We start from the raw sequence: 18430 nt of genomic DNA on the forward strand, positions 1-18430 counted from the left end.
ATGGCATCTGGTCCTATCACTTCATGGGAAATAGATGGGGAAACAATGGAAACAGTGTCAGACTTTATTTTGGGGGGCTCAAAAATCACTGCAGATGGTGATTGCAGCCATGAAATTAAAAGACGCTTACCCCTTGGAAGGAAAGTTATGACCAACCTAGATAGCATATTCAAAAGCAGAGACATCACTTTGCCGACAAAGGTCCGTCTAGTGAAGGCTATGGTTTTTCCTGTGGTCATGTATGGATGTGAGAGTTGGACTGTGAAGAAAGCTGAGTGCCGAAGAATGGATGCTTTTGAACTGTGGTGTTGGAGAAGACTCTTGAGAGTCCCTTGGACTGCAAGGAGATCCAACCAGTCTATCCTAAAGGAGATTAGCCCTGGGTGTTCTAATACTATTAGGTTGTATATTAAAAATACTTCAGATCTTAAGTATTTTAAAGGGTTGATTAAAACCTCATTTACTTGAAAAAAAATTTTAACAGAAAAATGTATGTCAAATAAAGATTGAATTTTAGTACTTGGTCTAGTAAGTGATTGTCTTGAGTCAGTTTTTAAAAAATTGTAAATTGTATCCTGTATTTCTCTAATTTATTGGAGAAGTCTGTAATATTTATTCCAAATTTTATTATTAAAGGACTTAAGGCAAATATTTATCCCAAATAAGAAAAAATGATTGGTGCCTGGCAAAGGATGTAAAAGATAAAGCTCAGTTAGTAAATAAATATATGGAAAATTATTCAACTTCATGAGTATCAAAGGATGCACATTAAAATATGATTGTAACTTATCAGATTGGGAATATCACTCAAAAATAATACTCCGTGATTTTAAGGTTTTATCTTTGTGGCTTCTGACAGTGTATTGTTGTAGTAGTCCTTTTAGAACGGGGTTTATTGGGATCTTAAGCAATGTTTATACGTGGGGTGGAGTCGCTCATGGAATTCCCAGTGTAAGGACATAGTCTTACTTGTGGGAAGAAGTTTTATTTATAAGCATGCGTCACAGTGTTTTTAAGTAGTAAAAATACTGCCAGAAAACCCAAATGTCCGTTTGACTATGGCTGAATAAGCTATACCAGTGCCTTTAGGTTACATAGTATTGAATTATATATTATGCAGGTATTTCTAGAAACTATGTAATGGGGAACATTTCTAAGTCACTTCAGTTGTGTGCAACTCTTCGCACCCGTATGGACTGTAGGCCCCCAGGCTGCTCTGTCCTTGGGATTCTCCAGGCAAGAATACTGGAATGGATTCCCCTGCCCTTCTTCAGGGGATCGTCCTGACCCAGGGGTGGAACCCGCGGTTCTTACCCATGGCCTGCTGCCTTGGCACGTGGGCTCTTTACCACTAGGGCCACCAGGGAAGCCCACGTAGTATCGAATTGCATATTATGAAAGTATTTCAGAAAACTGTATAATAGGGAATATTTCCTATGTAAAATGCAAAGTGAAAAATTAGGGGGGAAATATATGTAATGTTAGTTTACAATTGTGTAAATACTTTAGGTGATTGTCACCAAAATTCCTAGTGATTGTGTTAAGATAGTAGGTTTGAACAATTTTTTTTTCTTTATTCCTTTTTTTAATCTTCAAATTTTATGAACTCTTGATTCTTTTCATGAAAAAATATGATTAAAATTTTGAATTGTGGTTAGAAACTTAATTTTAAAGGTGTGTGCTTCATCGATTCAGTAAACAGGGAGTTAGAGAAACTCATTTTTCTTTGATGTTATCCACCAAGATTTTACTAATGGTGTTAAACTGAGGCGGTTACAAGTGAGGGCTGTGGAGTCAGACTGTCAAGGGACAGAATTTACTCCTACACTTTCCTGTTGTGTGCTTTGAGCAGGTCTCTGGGCTCACTTTCACTATCTCAAAACTTGGTATAAAATGGTAGCTGTCTCATAAGATTGTCGACAGGATTCAACTAACTTATTAATAATGTAAAGTCCTTCCAATTGTGTGTGGCAAAGAACTTGTCTCCATAAATTTTTATTAATTTAATCTTACCAAAATTTTTTGCCAAAATAAGTATTTAAGAATGTGTCCCTTGAAAGCAGTATTTTATACCATTGAGTGCTTCTAGCCCATCACTAAATGCTTTACATTTCTTTGCTTAATTCTCACAGAAAATTAGAGGGGAAAATTATTTCTTTAGAAAGTTTTAGTAATTTGCTGAAGATTATTCAGAGTGCTTAGTCACTCCAGTTGTGTCTGACTCTCTGTGACCCCATGGATCATGGCCCGCCAGGCTTCTCTGTCCATGGGATTTTCCAGGCAAAGAGTACTGGAGTGGGTTGCTATTTCCTTCTCCTTATTCAGAGTAATTCTATGAAATATAGAAAGTAATAGTCTTTGTTGTATACTTAGATTTTAAGTGGTTACTTCAGAGATTTGATGGCTTAAGTAGCAAGAAAACAAGAAAAAGAATATAAAAGCAAAATTAAATTCGCTCAGTCTTTTGGCTAACAGCAAGTGTACAAACAGTCAACCAACAATAACAGATGGACTACATTACATTAATTTCTCTCATAATTCATTTCCTTGTAGTTTTTTGAGAGAATGAAAAAGCCTTTAAGAAAATTAGATAATTTACATTAAAGTGACACTCGTGGTGCTTTAGGTAAAAGTCAACGCATGGATGAGTTACAGCCTTTGTCAACAAGACCAGATTCATGAGAGCACATTAAAATGGCTACTGAAATCGTTATGAAAATTAACACGTATAATAAATTAAATTTATGGGATGGGTTTACAAGCTTTAGTACAACTAATACATTTTTTTTCTGCCGAACAGTAGAAGTTACTCTAAATAATCCTGAGAAAGATTCAGGGCGCATGGCCAAAGCTTTCTACATTTTGCTTCTATTGTCGTTGATCTTTAATGTTTTTATTGTAAACTTGATGTTACTCGAATACTTTGCTCATTGTATTTTCCTATGAATTAAGTAAAAGTGTTAGTCACTCAGTTATGCCAGACTCTTTGTGACCCCATGGACTGTAGCCCACCAGGTTTCTCTGTCCATGGAGTTCTCCAGTCAAGAATACTGGCGTGATCATTCCCTGCACCGGGGGATCTTCCCGACCTAAGGAAAATAAAAAGATAATAGTAAATTATACTTTAGAACTTAGATTATGATTTAACAGTTGTAAGTAAAATGAAGTTCAGTAAGGAAAAAGGGATTTTATACCCTGGCCATACAAATAAATCTGCTAATGAAAGGCATAGAAGATATGCAAACAAGTGTCTGGCAGGTTGACCATAAATCAGCAGGACTCACTGAAATAGAAAAACACAAGCATACTACTGACAAGTGTAAATTAAGCTGTACTATAACAATAAATACAGGATTATTTCCCCCCTTTATTTGTCCAGTTCACACCAGATTATTTTAAACTTTACCCTGTCTGTGAGGTCTAACAAAAGAAAAAATTTAGATAATCCAGTTCAAACGAAAGCTTGATAGTTATTGATAAAAAGGAAGCTAAGGGAATTTAGAAAAACGCTGTGCTTCTTTATTTTTACCAAGAGGTTGTATTCTGAACTGGGGGCTTTCTGCTGTATCATTCTCATGATACCAGAATTGTTAGAGCTATTATAAATTGTAACTATTAGCTTCAGAGATTCTGATTTTCCTTCTCTGAATATCTGCAAAATGGACTTATGGAACATTTGAAATGGCAAAAATAAGTAGTTACAGACAGGAGGACTCTAGTTTTAAACAGGTAAGCTATAAAACAACTTAAAATACTGAAGACTTCAGTGGTCTGTTCTTCTGCTTAGTACTGTTTATATTAAGTAAAATACAGCAAAAGTATGTCTTATGTTCAAAGTAAGAAATAGATTTTGTAATGCCACCCAGTATACATACATATGTAAAAAACTGAAATTTCATGAAGTAATACTTATATATACGAGAAGCAGTGTACTGTTTACCATTCTGTTATTTTGTTTTGCTTTCCTTTCCATTCCAATCTGTCCATTCTGGTTATTAAAAAGTACTTTAAAAAATTATCTTCTCTGGTGATTTCATAACCCACTAATGGGTTGATACGTGCAGTTTGAAAAAAGAAAAGATAGACTATAGGTTCTGGATTCTCTTTCTACTGTGTTAATTTTGAGATGAAGTAAAGGTTATAACATCAACTGGATTATTAGTTTGGCCACCGTTCTTTATTTAATTTCTGCATCTCTTGTGTCTCCTGCCTTGGTAGGCAGATTCTTTACCAACTGTGTCACCTCGGAAGCCCAGTGTCAATATAAAATATCTTAATTAGTACAGAGGTAATAGCAGTTGGCTCTGTTATTCCAGATCACAGATTATATTAAAATTGGTTTCTTTTTCCTGTTTACTAACAGCAGATGGAGGTGGGCTTGGAATGTATTTAGAAGTAGATTTAAAATATGTGGTACTTCATTAGCATATTATATTGTGGCTTCTGTTTAAAGTTAGTTTGTTTAGTTCATGTTACTACAAAGTAAGGACTGTTTCTTATATGTATCTGAAATTGCAAGCAGCTCAACATATTTGATTTTCCAAATGAAAAAAGCTGCATGGAAATAAAACCCAGGGGCATCACATGAGGCAGTTCAGATACTGCTCATACTTGACAGGTGGTGCTAGTGGTAAAGAATCTGCCTGCCAATGCAGGAGACACGGGACATAGGCTTGATTCCTGGGTTGGGAAGATCCCTCAGAGGAGGAAATGGCAACCCACTCCAGTATTCTTGCTTGGGAAATCTCATGGACAGAGGAGCCTGGGAGGCTTCGGTCCACGAGGCTGCAAAGAGCTGGACATGATTGAGCATACACACACAAGACCATCCGGATGAGAGTGCTGTGAATTTTTTTTATAAAAGTTCTGGCAAGCTCACATGTATGAAAGAAGCTAATTTATATTTGTATTCTCTGTGAAGGTATGTCATTTTAGCCATATTAATCTTTATGCATATTGTTGAGAAGTGTAATAGAGAAATGGATGCACAAACAGACCAGTTAATTCTGTCTTAACCTGTAACAATACAGTCAGACTTATTACCCAGATTACCTAGTTCTTAATTGACCCGTCTTCTACGTCTCCTTCTAGGGTTCACAGATATGTTGATCCTAGAAAGAAAGTGTGTCTGTTCCCACAAATGCTTAATTTTAAAATTTTAAACATTTTCTACTATTTTTCTTAGAAGTTCGCATTAAAATAGTATTTGCAACATTCATTTAAAATTATTTACTATTAATATTTCAAAGAAAAACAGAACAAGGACAGTTTCTTCTGCTCTTTGATTTTGTTCATAGTAGTAAGTACTTATCTAGAACCATAAGAGGAAAGCAATTTGTTCCAGTGGAAATTATGCTAGAAGGAGAGCTTTGAAAGGTCCAGATACCAGGTTTGACTGTGACACTGAGCTGTTTTTAAAACTTTTTTTTCTCTTCTGTTCATTGTATGTAAAATAAGGAGTTTAGTTAGATATGCACAGATCTTGTGCTCTTGGTCACTATGGTTTGTTAGGGCTGATCTCAAAGATGAAACCAACTTCATAAGACTGAATCTAAGGCAGAGTACTTCCTCCTCCTTTGCAACATTATACCTCAGAAGATACAGTTATGTTTGCAGTTTACAAAGTCCCTATGAGGTACTCTACTGTTCAAGAAGACACAACCTGAAATATAAATTAATGGTAGTTTTCCATGCATGTGGAAGCCCCTGATAGAATCTGTTAAAGAAAAAAAAAAGCATTTCACACTGATTTGAAAATTACTTCTAGGAGTATAGTTTCATAATAAGAATTGTTGGTTGTTAGAAATGTCTTTTGAAGATGACTTTAAAAAAGCATGCTAAGTGTTTTTCAAGTTAGGTATGGTCAAGGACTGTTTTTTTTCTTTAGTTTCTTATCTGTTGCTGGCTGATACTTTTGTGAAATATATAATAAAACATTAATTATTAGCAAAGAATATTAAAGAAAAGATCTACAAAACAGAAGCCAGAATTTAACAGACAAAGTTACTTTGCCAACTTGCTCTGAAAGTTTATAGAGAATCCTTTCAGTTTTTGCTAATTGTTTGTAGTGTGACATTAGCCAAAAATTGAACTTTCAGTGGCACTGCTGCAAAAGTTAGGAATATACATATTACAGGATAGATAAAAAATGATTTTTCCTAGCATCATGAAAATTGTGGCAAGGGGAAGAGAATGGTTGTTAGTTAAATTTCAGATCAGAGGTTAGTGCACCATGGCCCATGGGCCAGATCTGACTCTCTGCTTTGTAAATAAAGTTTTATTGGAAAACATTTGTACCCATTCAGCTGTGTTTTGTCTACAGCTGACTTGGGTAGTTAAGACTATATGATCTGCAAGGCCTAAAATATTTATTATGAAGTCTTTTATGGAAGAATTTGCCAATTCCTATTTTAGATTTGAAAATGACAATTATGAATGATTGCTAGTTGTATAGTGCTTTTTTTTTTACTGGTTATATTATCTTTGTTTAAATGCATTAGACATATTATTGTTTCACTTTTTTTCTCTAGTCACTGATGTTCCCAAAGTAAATTTGGAGAGAAGTAAAGAAAATGAATGCAACAATAAAGAGCAAATAAAGAAGAGGAAAAAAAAGCGAAAAGATTATCAACCCAACTATTTCCTATCCATTCCAATCACCAACAAAGAGGTGCTGGTTTTTTTTTAAAAGTATTTTTACTAGATTTTATTCTAAATTATATTTAAGGTGCACTAAATGCTTGTAAGCTCTGTTACTTTTAGCTTTTAAGAGTCTTCAGTGGCATTTTAGCTGGGCAGGAAATATGCAGTATACACACATGCATAGGGAATATAAAATACAGGGACTATAGAATATATTTAAACAATAGTTTTGGAAAATATTATTTAAGCAATCATATTTAAATGACAGTTTTACAAAAGCCACTTAAAAAAATGTTGCCAGATAGCATGTCAAGGTTCTTTCTAAAGTTTTATTCATCATAATGAAAGAATGTTTTAGAAGCAGAGAGCTGGTAAAAAAAAAAAAAGATTCTGAAATCTCTGTGGGGAAAGTAAACTGGGATTTGTTGCTGCTTCATCCAGTTTATGGTAATGATTATTGCAATATAGTTTCTTCAAAAAGTACTCATTGTTGTACCAACTTAATGGTGTACAGTAAACTTGGTAGAAATCTATAAAAAGTCTGAAAATTTAATGTGGCATCAATAATAGGAAATGAAACCAGCCAATTGGCCCACAGTAAGATACCCTAACATATAACTGAGACAGAAAACTGTAGTAGCTAAGCCTTTTAGAGCAGTGAGATGGGAATTGTAAGCTGTCGTCTATGGGGTCACGCAGAGTTGGACACGACTGAAGCGACTTAGCAGCAGCAGCAGCAACAGGAAAGAACACCTCATTTGGAAGTCTGACTGTTTCTTTACTTGGCCCTTTTAATCACTTCAGAGCTATATCTGAATTCCCGTTTGATTGTGGACTCTGATCTCTTAACTGGGCATATTTTCAGGTTGTTTCTCCCTTTATTTAACTAGAATGTTTCTACAGAATGCTAATGAATTTTTAAAACTCAAAGCAAACAAAATTGAAATAAAAGAAATTAATATAAAAGAACAAATTCTGTTGGGGCATTCCAGGAAACTTCTAGTCTGTGAGGTATAGTTCACTTGGGAAGAAAAGATACATAGAAAGATAAGTGGAATTACCTAGCAATACAGAACTTTAGAGTTTGATACAGTAAAGAATCAAAGTTTGATTTTACTGGTATGTAGTGGTAGGTTCAAAATTCTCCAAGCCAGGCTTCAGCAATACGTGAACCGTGAACTTCCTGATGTTCAAGCTGGTTTTAGAAAAGGCAGAGGAACCAGAGGTCAAATTGCCAGTATCCGCTGGATCATGGAAAAAGCAAGAGCGTTCCAGAAGAACATCTATTTCTGCTTTATTGACTATGCCAAAGCCTTTGACTGTGTGGATCACAAGAAACTGTGGAAAATTCTGAAAGAGATGGGAATACCAGACCACCTGACCTGCCTCTTGAGAAATCTGTATGCAGGTCAGGAAGCAACAGTTAGAACTGGACATGGAACAACAGACTGGTTTCAGATAGGAAAAGGAGTACGTCAAGGCTGTATATTGTCACCCTGCTTATTTAACTTCTATGCAGAGTACATCATGAGAAACGCTGGACTGGAAGAAACACAAGCTGGAATCAAGATTGCTGGGAGAAATATCAATAACCTCAGATATGCAGATGACACCACTCTTATGGCAGAAAGTGAAGAGGAGCTAAAAAGCCTCTTGATGAAAGTGAAAGAGGAGAGTGAAAAAGTTGGCTTAAAGCTCAACATTCAGAAAACGAAGATCATGGCATCTGGTCCCAGCACTTCATGGGAAATAGATGGGGAAACGGTGGAAACAGTGTCAGACTTTATTTTTGGGGGCTCCAAAATCACTGCAGATGGTGACTGCAGCCATGAAATTAAAAGACGCTTACTCCTTGGAAGAAAAGTTATGAGCAACCTAGATAGCATATTCAAAAGCAGAGACATTACTTTGCCAACAAAGGTCCGTCTAGTGAAGGCTACGGTTTTTCCAGTGGTCATGTTATGGATGTGAGAGTTGGACTGTGAAGAAGGCTGAGCCCCGAAGAATTGATGCTTTTGAACTGTGGTGTTGGAGAAGACTCTTGAGAGTCCCTTGGACTGCAAGGAGATCCAACCATTCCATTCTGAAGGAGATCAACCCTGGGATTTCTTTGGAAGGAATGATACTAAAGCTGAAACTCCAGTACTTTGGCCACCTCATGTGAAAAGTTGACTCATTGGAAAAGACTCTGATGCTGGGAAGGATTGGGGGCAGGAGGAGAAGGGGATGACAGAGAATGAGATGGCTGGATGGCATCACGGACTCGATGGACATGAGTCTGAGTGAACTCCGGGAGTTGGTGATGGACAGGGAGGCCTGGCGTGCTGCGATTCATGGGATCGCAGAGTCGGACACGACTGAGTGACTGAACTGAACTGAACTGAGTGGTAGGTTAACTGTAAAATAGCCCTTAAGTGTTTAGCCGATGGCAAGTTTAATATTTTTGACAACTATAGATTATATTAAAATACTTGTAAGTTATTCAGACAGGTTTTCTGTAAGATTTAGGATCATGTGTACCTACGGGCATTATAGGAGAGCAGGTTAGGTCCTGAGGAAACTGCACGTGAAACAGGCCAAGTGGCATCCCACATTTTTTGTGATTGGAAGAGATGCCAGTTTCCTTATTTTGGTTTCTTGCTTAGAAGTTGTTCCACTCCAGAGTCTGTGTGTATAGAAGTTGGGCGAGCTCTTCTCTAAATAGCTCTTCTTGGTTCCCCTGGTCGGAGCAGCAGCTCTGCATTCCCTCCAGCCTGCCCCAGCACCTGCCAGCGCTGGGCCCGCTTCCCACCTCCTCCAGTAAGGACTGGTGGGGTGATGTGCTAGGATAAGGCCGGTGGGGAAGGGTACTGAGGGGAAAGAGGGTGGAGAGATTCTTTTCTTCTGACACTTAGATTGGTCACAAAGATGGGAGGAGGAGATGAAAGAGAACCATCTGCAATCCTTAGTTTTTACCCTGTAAGTCACTGTGGCCTTTGTTTCTGCCTCTTTGCTGCTGGCAGGTTCTGTAGAAAGCGGGTGTAGTACAGGCTTTGGAGCCTGACCAACTTTGCTCAGATACCAGCTGGATCACAAATGCCTCTGTGGATGTTGGTCACATTACCTAAGTTTTGTAGTTTCAGTGTCTTGAGGTGTAAAGTGAAGGTGATAATGATTATTTTCTAAACCCAAATTTGGACACATCACCTTCATCCTTATGTACTTCAGTATCTTCCCATTGATACTTGGATAAAGACAAAGGCTTTACCATATTCTAGAAGGTTCTATATGGTTTGACCTTCTCCACCTCAGCCCCTCTGACCTTGTTTGAACTTGCCAGTTCCGCCTGCCTGCAGGAAAGCTTTCTCTGACTAGAAGTTTTCTTTTCTCTCCTTTTGGTTTTGTTAATGCCAAAACCTCAGCTCAAACTTCTCCTACCCGTGAGCACCCTGACTAGGTCAACCCCTGCCCCCCACACCATTGTCATCCTTGAAATCTGACACTTGTTAGTCCTCCTCACAGTTTTACAGCTCCTTCCCAGTACCTAGAACAGAGTTTGGCAGGAATAGAGGTACACACACACAAAATACTGTCATTTCAGGGCAGAAGATGTTTGCGGCATACCAAATTCCAGCCAGAACAAATTTACAAATAATAGATACAGTGTTACACATACTGGTTTTCTGTAATAAGGGTTCAGTGATAGTTTGTTTTCCAGGAGTTTGATGACTTGTAATAGTGGGGTACACAAGTTTCAAATAACCTGGAAACCAAAGAATTTAATGTTTCTCTCTTAAGAGACTGATTAGTGGGTAACAAAGCTTAATGCCTATATAGGGAGGAGGGTTAGGGACTAGGACAAGATGGGGAAGACCCTTTTTATATCTTCTGTATGAGTACCTTTTTTGTTTGTTTGTTTGAAAGTATCTAATGTTAATTTTCTTTTGAAACTGCTTATGGGCTTTTGTGGGGAGTCCTGGGAAAAGGAGCAGCATTTATAACATTGTTTCAATGGGAGACTGTATTCCAAGTTCCAATTAAGTGACCTGCAAACAAGCTTTTGGAAGCTAGCACATTGACAATGAGCTGCTCTACTTTTGGCCTCTACTTGTTGGCATCTAATTTTAAAGGAAAAAGGATTCAGACTTACATGGGCCTTTGATTTTTAAACACATTAGTAGACATTTGGAATGATTTAGTTTTGGAAAGTCATGATTTTCTTATTTTTAAGAAATAGATTTGGAAAATGAATTAGAATGCATAAAAATATCCTAATTGCATGTATATTAGAGTGTGTTTCTCCATTACCTACAATTATACATTAATTTAAAATTAAAGAGAAATTGAATGGTATTTTAGTGAATCCTAAATATTTCTTAACTGACTAGAATTGCTTAATTATTAGTTCTGGGTGGATTTGCCCATATATTGGTTTGTATATTTTCTTATAAGAGGTAATAGTATAAGTCAACACTGAAAAATGCAAAGGAAGCTAATTGAAATTAAGAATGCATTAATGTTTTGGTAAGATGACACTTATACCAATGGAAAAATATGATACTCTTTAGGAGTTTTAAAAGGCATTTGTTACATTTAATTCTGTATTTCATTTTATAATGTGAAAATTACTGGTCTTATGAAAAGATGAAATATGATTACACATTCTGTTCCTTTCTGGGAAATGTAATTGTGAAAATACGTGATGTCATCATGCATGTTAAACACTTTGGTAGATATAGAAAATTCTCCTATCTTCAGATAATTTTTTACTTTTACTCTACTTACCACTTTATCATCAAATTTTCAAGTTTTTTTTCATCCTGTAGACAAGCAAGAAAAATGACTATATTCATCTTTGAAGAGATGTTAGGTAGCAAATTGATATGATAATTCTGTTAAACCTTAATGAGGCAGCAAATTTAGAAATGATGTATGTTAACAGCTTAGGACAAAATCCAAAAATAATGTCAAAAGAAGAGGTAAAGGACACTGTCCTTCTGTGTGCTAGACTATAACCACTCTCCCTCACATACTGACTTGAAGGCATTTTCTTTGAGCTCATGTATGCTTTGAATCAACTAGAAAGCTTAACATAAAAAAATGAAATTTCTTGTTGCTTTTACTTTTAGGCATGTGGAATATGGCTTCATGATGAGGTTTAGCAGTTGTATATCTTTTTTTATTCTCTAAATACAAATAAATTACTCAATGAATGAAATATTTAAGATTTTAATAAGCTTTTATTTTTTAAAGTTTCTTTCAATATCCTATTTAAATATGGCTCTGTAATGTTAGGCTTAAAAAATGTGCATTGTTCAATACTGCCAGTGGCTGGGGATTATGATAACAGATAAGCTTCAATGGCTTTGTAGAATTTTAAACAGTGGCTATAAAAATTAGTTTCCTTTGGCCTTTAATGACATTGGTACTTTTAAAAATGGCATACAGAGAAGACTCTGAAGTAGTTTCCTTTTTTCTTTTTATCGTTTAAGAATGTAATTAAGAATAAAAAGCATTAAAATTTTTTAAAGATGATATCAAGGAATATATAAATTAATCTGAGGCATCAAAGCATAGTTAAATATACATTACTTGATTAGGTTATCTTTTAGAATTTTCATAGTTCGAGGTTAATTTTGCATTTTAAATACTGTGTGACTTCAGAGACATAGTCTTCAAAAGTTTTATGAATTTTAATTTGCAGTTTTATAAGCTACTGGATAATTCAAAGATATGAATGGTCTATAACTCTTTTGCACTAAATAATAGGACATTGCACTAAAATGCTGAATATACAAATGGATGGAAATTTTTGAGCATTGTCCTAAATTTATATATAATTAGTATTTGAGCTTAGAATAAAGACTAAATTTTTATGAAAATGCAGATAAGAGTATCCACTAAGTGCAATGGCCAACCCCAGATGTGACAATGAAAATGTTTCTAGGCATTGAGAGATGTCCCCTGGGGTAGAGAACCCCTGATTTTGATAATATTGGCAGTGTTGCAGACCTTATATTAGGCAAATGTGGTGAAGTGCTTTCTTTAAGCTTGTCTGCCTTCCTGTAGCTTGTGTGTTGACCTTTAACACATCCCTGTAACTTTGGCAGGGCTTTACGATTGAAAAGAAACCAAGACTCAGTGAGACTAGGTGATGTCTGTGGGGTTACACCTGTGGCTGACCTGTGATTAAAATCCAGGATTTCTGATACAAGTCCAGCACCCTTAATTTGCTTCAGTTTGTATTAAAAAGTTTTCATTGTAAACCACTTTTCCACGATTATTTAAGCCAGAATTACCATTTGTGTCAGCTAATATTTGAAGATGCAGTTATACTCTTCTGAGTCTGACATTCTAGAGCATGCACGATTTACTCAGCGCTGGGCTAGCTTCTTCCCACATGAACATGGATCTTCTTCAGCTGCTTCAGTATTCCTGTAAGCCAGTCTAGGACTTCACTGCTCCTGGAAAAATCTCTCAAAAGTTTACCTGTAAAATCCTCGAAGAGTAGTGTGGGCTTACACCAAAGGCTTTTTTGAGCCCATGTGTTCTGTTGGGATTTCCCTAAAGCTCAGATGGTAAAGAATGTGCCTTCAATGCAGGAGACCCGGGTTCGATCCCTGGGTCGGGAAGATCCCCTGGAGAAGGAAATGGCAAGTCACTCCAGTATTCTTGCCTTGAGAATCCCATGGACAGAGGAGCTTCGTGGGCTGTAGTCTAGGGGGATATAAAGAGTAGGACACGACTGAGTGACTAACACACACACATGTGTTCTATTATACAGGATCCAGTAAGACTTCCTCCAAATCTCCTTTAAATGTCCTTTTTCCCTTGATGTTTCATGACTTGAGTCAGTACCCTCATGTTGCCCCTATCCTTGTCTCCTCTCAAAAGCACATTCCTTGTACCTTTTCTTGCACAATTTTCTGGCCAATTTTCCTCCTCCTCTTTCTCACTCCTGGATCTTTTCCTCCAGATAGTTCCCTCATCTTTTCTAATTTATCTTTTTCTCAAGTTCCTTTGCTATTTTGGGTTTTGAAAGTGGCTGTTGAAAGTGAAAGTCACTCAGTCATGTCTGACTCTTTGCGACCCCATGGACTATACAGTCCGTAGAATTCTCCAGGCCAGAATACTGGAGTGGGTAGCCGTTCCCTTCTCCAGGGGATCTTCCCAACCCAGGGATCAAACCCAGATCTGCCACATTGCAGGCATATTCTTTACCAGCTGAGCCACCAGCGAAGCCCAAGAATACTGGAGTGGGTAGTATTAAGATCTTGAAAAGTTTTTTATAAATCTTCTGTGTTTCAGTTTATTTTAATGGAGACAATACCAGTACCTGCTTCACAGGATTGGTGGGAGGCTTAGTGAACTAATAGAGGTAAAGTGCTTACTCTAGTGCCTGGAACCTCGTGACCACACATGAAGGGGACTGTTGTTTCAGCATTGTGTTTATTTGTATTACCAAGAGCTGTGGTGAGACACGGAGAGGAAGAAATATGTCCTCGGGGACATCATTAATTCTATCACTGTAGAGGCAGAGGAAACTCTGACTGTAAGACCTTTGTGTATTATTATGTTAGGAGCATTTTAACTACCAGGCTATCAATATTCTTTTGTTGGGTGTCTCGGAAGTGACATCTTACCTTGGGAAATCTTAGGTGTTATTGCGTATCGTCCCACCAGGAAAATACTGTTTCCCGTGTTACTGTCCTTCAGGTTGCAAGGAATAGAGACATGCTGAGGTTATTTGGGTGAAGAGGATTTATTGTAAAGATCTGTGGGAAGTCAGATCCCAGGCCAGCACCTCATGATTTGCCCAGTCACAGTCTGCAGATAATGGAAAGATTGTTCAGTATGAAACAGCTTGTCTGTATGGGAGCAGCTTGCTGTGCTCGTGATTCAGCTCTTTCTTACCTCTGCTGGCTTTTGGGGGTTCTGCTGCTATTGCCAGTCTCCGCTCTTGTCTTTTTCTCTCTAATCCTGCTGCCTCCAGGCTTCTATGTGCACGCTTTTCTCTGGGGATCGCTTGGTTTGCTAGTTTATATGCAAGCTATTTTCCATTTAGAAATTGGCTAATATTGTCTCTGGGCTTCCCGGGAGGTGCTAGTGGTAAAGAACCCACCTGCCAGTGCAGGAGACGTAAGAGACACAGGTCTGATTCCTCGGGCGGGAAGATTCCCTGGAGAAAGGAATGGCAGGCCTCTCCGATATTCTTAGGAGAATCCCGTGGACAGAGGAGCCTGGTGGGCTGTAGTCCCTAGTGCAACAAAGAATTGGATACGACTGAAGTGACCTAGCACACACATTATTGTCTCTAGCTGGAAATAGAGGAGGGAAAAGCCATCAGTCCTCTTTGTTCTCAGTAGGTGGAGAGGGGTGAGCTGATGAGGGACCAAGGATTTTGCTTGGATAAAGACTGTACAGTTTTTTAAACATAATGTGTTTACCCTTCTGTGCAGCTCTCTCACCATGGTTATGCCCTGCCTCACATGTCTGGGGAAATGACAGTAGTCATTCCTGTTGAATTATTGCTGTCCTGAAAAATCTTAAAGGCCATGAAGAATGGGTTCTCAGACACATTCATTTGGAGACAAATAAATATTACTGCCAGCAGAAATGGAATGTTGTCTGCTGATTTGACCTTTCTGTGGCAAGAATAAAACTTTTATTTTTAGGAAGGATCATAATGATAGTGAGTCATACTGTATATTCCAAGGATAAGTTTCTGAAAAGATACATAGCCATTGAGTTTTTCCACTCAGTTAGGGACCCAGTCTGTAAAAGAAGGATGTTGGGCTTGATGCTCTTAAGATGGACAAGCATTGTGTAATTTTTAAGACATTTATACATCCCATTAAACTTTCCGAGTTATCCCTCCAGGATATTTAAGAACAGGTAGACAAGCATGATTTGATTGAAAATCCTGACAGTGTTCTCATTTTAGTCATTACTTATTTTCTTCTCAGTTTAAATGTTGCTGTAAGGAAATGTTGCTTACCTAATCTCTGTTTTGTCTGTGTGTGATTAGATTACAAAAGGAATTAAGATCATGCAAAATGCAATAATACAACAAGATGAGCAACTGGCCAAAGCAATGAGCAGTGATGGTTCCTTTCATATTACCTTACTAGTGATGCAGTTATTGAATGAAGATGACGTAAACATGTGAGTACTACATCTTTCTGGAATATTGTTTTCCAAGTTATTACTTTAATATGAGTAAACAGAACCCAAAGAGGCATTGAAATTCTAAAGAAACATTCTTTGTTATAATTGATTGCAATCAACAAGCCAATGTACAGAATTAGCTGTACAATTAGCTCCTAATCTGTATTTTTTTTTTTTCCCGCTGTGACACATGGCTTGCGCGATCCTAGTTCCACAACCAGGGATTGAACCTTTGTACCCTGGAGTGGAAGTGCAGAGCCCTAACCACTGGACCACCAGGGAATTGCCCCTAATCTATACTTTTGAATTGTGTTGTTGTTATCAGATGCATTGGTTATACAGTTATTTTGTCCATGTTAACTATGTAAATAAGCACTATGGAGTCTGACCACTTAGGTTAGGATTCCAGGTACAGATTCTGGAACCGTGTCTTAATAAGCTGCTCAATTTTGGGCAAATAATTTTTTAAGTAAATGGAGAAAATGATAGTACTGACACATGTAAACACTCTTAGTATAAGGCCTGGCACATAGTAGGCACTTAATATTATTAGCTATTAGAGCTGTCATTTACTAGATCAGTGGACAGTTTCAGTCTCACCCCCCCCATTACTAGAATATTGTATACCCTGTACCCCCAAACTCAGAATTGTGCCGCAAAAGTTGAGTATGAGTCTTTGATTGCTGTTTTCCTGCCCACAGTGGAGAAACCTTGCTCATCCTCCGCTTCTCTGGGACACTGTTGGAATGAGTGCCCCTTGTTCTGTGTAGCTCTCTGGATTAAGCTCAAGCTTAAGCTCTTTGGATAGCCAGAATTACAGGTTACAGCTTGCTTCTGTTTTCTACCGTGACATATAGTCTCCTGAGGGAATGAAGAATAAGACTTGGATGGGGAGGGGGCGAGGAGAAGGGGAAATATAAGGGAGAAAAGAATAAAATAGTAACTCAAGATATACAGTCAAATTATGATTCCAGTGGTGCTATCTTTTAAATAGCAGAACTGCATATTTTTAGGGATCAGTCTTCTCATTTGTCCCAATGTGCTCCACGCAAGAGCAGATACACTGACAGAGAGGACTGGAGGGTTTTACTTAACTCACTTTCACTGTTCGCTTTGCCAGTCGGAAGAAAAAAAATAAAATACTCTGATGCTCTTAATAGAAAAGAAGTCAGAGAAAATATGACACAAGAAGGTGCGAGCCCAGGAGAAAGTGGGTGGCACTCTGTATGTTAGAATGGTGGACGAGTCAGGGTTCCCCAGGGAAACAGACCCAATAGGATGGACCTTCATTTGTATATATAGATATATTGATGTAGCTGTATGTACACTATAGCTATATGTAGAGCTTTATTTTAAGGAATTAGCTCAGGTGATGGTGGGGGCTGACAAATTTCAAATCTGCAAGGCAGTCTGCCAGACTGGAGACCCGGGTGAGAGTTGATTTAGTAGAGTCTCAAGTCTGAAGGCAGTCTGGAGGAAGAATTCCTTCTTCCCTGGGGGACCTCAAAGAAGAATGTGCTTCCACACAGCCAGGAGGTTAGCGTTGAGGGAGATTTCTAACACAGGGACCTCAGGTAGTTCCTTCAATTCCCCTTTGCCTATCAGGGTATATATTAATAGATGAATCTAGAAATTTCCTTGTTCCGTGGTAGGTAGACTTGGAAGTTCACAGAGAGTCGGTGGATCAGTAGGAGTGGGATGAGGGACAGTGGCGATGCCAGGTATCCATGCTTCCTGATCAGAGGCCCCTGCAGAGGTCTCATACTTGAGCAGGGCCTGCCAGTGCAGTGCCCAGGAGGGACACGTGACTTTTCATGGACACCAGTGAAAGGTACCTGGGGATATGACCAGGCCAGGCCCCTGAATCGGGCATCCCTGAGAACCCAAACAGCAAGCAAACCAAAGACCTTCTTCAATCTTTATACAAAAGTATGCTGGGTTCCCTGGGAAGGAGGAGGGGAGAGGAAAGGGAAAAGCAATCCAGAAGGGAAGTTTGAGTTAAAGAATAACTGAACCTCAAAGAGGCCTTTTTAAACCAAAAAAGACTGAGTTACCATTGATTGGTAAGTTTAGGTTTTAGCTCTATCATCAAAAATGGGTCTTGGCCATGGCATGTATATATATATTTCAGTCTCTGCTCGTCAGCCTCTATTTCCCAAACAAATATTATTTTATTTCCTTAACAAGTGTTGAGAGTCTGGCCACACAGAAAGATCATCTTTCTTATACATATGAAGAAGCTGAGAGTTCTAGGAATTAAGCGAATGCTGGTCAGTGGAGAAACCAGAACTAGTTGGTTTTCTCTATTATTGATTGAGGGAGGAGTTGGGATGGAGACAGGAGGGAGAAGTTGAGCACAAGTTCATGAAATAGGTGGAAGAGATGAGTCTGCTGCAAGTGAGAATGGCCTCCTGTATGTAGCTCAGTTGAAGAAGGAAATGGCAACCCACTCCAGTGTTCTTGTGTAGAGAATTCTGTGGACAGCGGAGCCTGGTGGGCTGCTGTCTATGGGGTCGCACAGAGTTGGTCATGACTGAAGTGATTTAGCATGCATTGGAGAAGGAAACGGAAACCTACTCCAGTGTTCTTGCCTGGAGAATCCCAGGGACAGAGGAGCCCGGTGGGCTGCCGTCTGTGGGGT

The 18430-nt window shown here is 38.2% G+C and overlaps 1 protein-coding gene across 3 annotated transcripts in view; it reads left to right on the forward strand.

Annotated features, from left to right (window-relative positions):
* The window catches only part of AKAP7 (A-kinase anchoring protein 7), a 134636-nt gene that overhangs the window by 9314 nt on the left and 106892 nt on the right, over nucleotides 1–18430 (forward strand). For all 3 annotated transcript variants that reach the window (XM_069598434.1, XM_069598436.1, XM_069598435.1), the window contains exons 3-4: nucleotides 6531–6670; nucleotides 15650–15786. In XM_069598434.1, coding sequence (XP_069454535.1) covers nucleotides 6531–6670; nucleotides 15650–15786 — 277 coding nt within the window. The remainder of the gene's footprint in view (nucleotides 1–6530; nucleotides 6671–15649; nucleotides 15787–18430) is intronic.

This window comes from Ovis canadensis, chromosome 8, assembly GCF_042477335.2.
Source record: "Ovis canadensis isolate MfBH-ARS-UI-01 breed Bighorn chromosome 8, ARS-UI_OviCan_v2, whole genome shotgun sequence".
Taxonomy (NCBI): domain Eukaryota; kingdom Metazoa; phylum Chordata; class Mammalia; order Artiodactyla; family Bovidae; genus Ovis; species Ovis canadensis.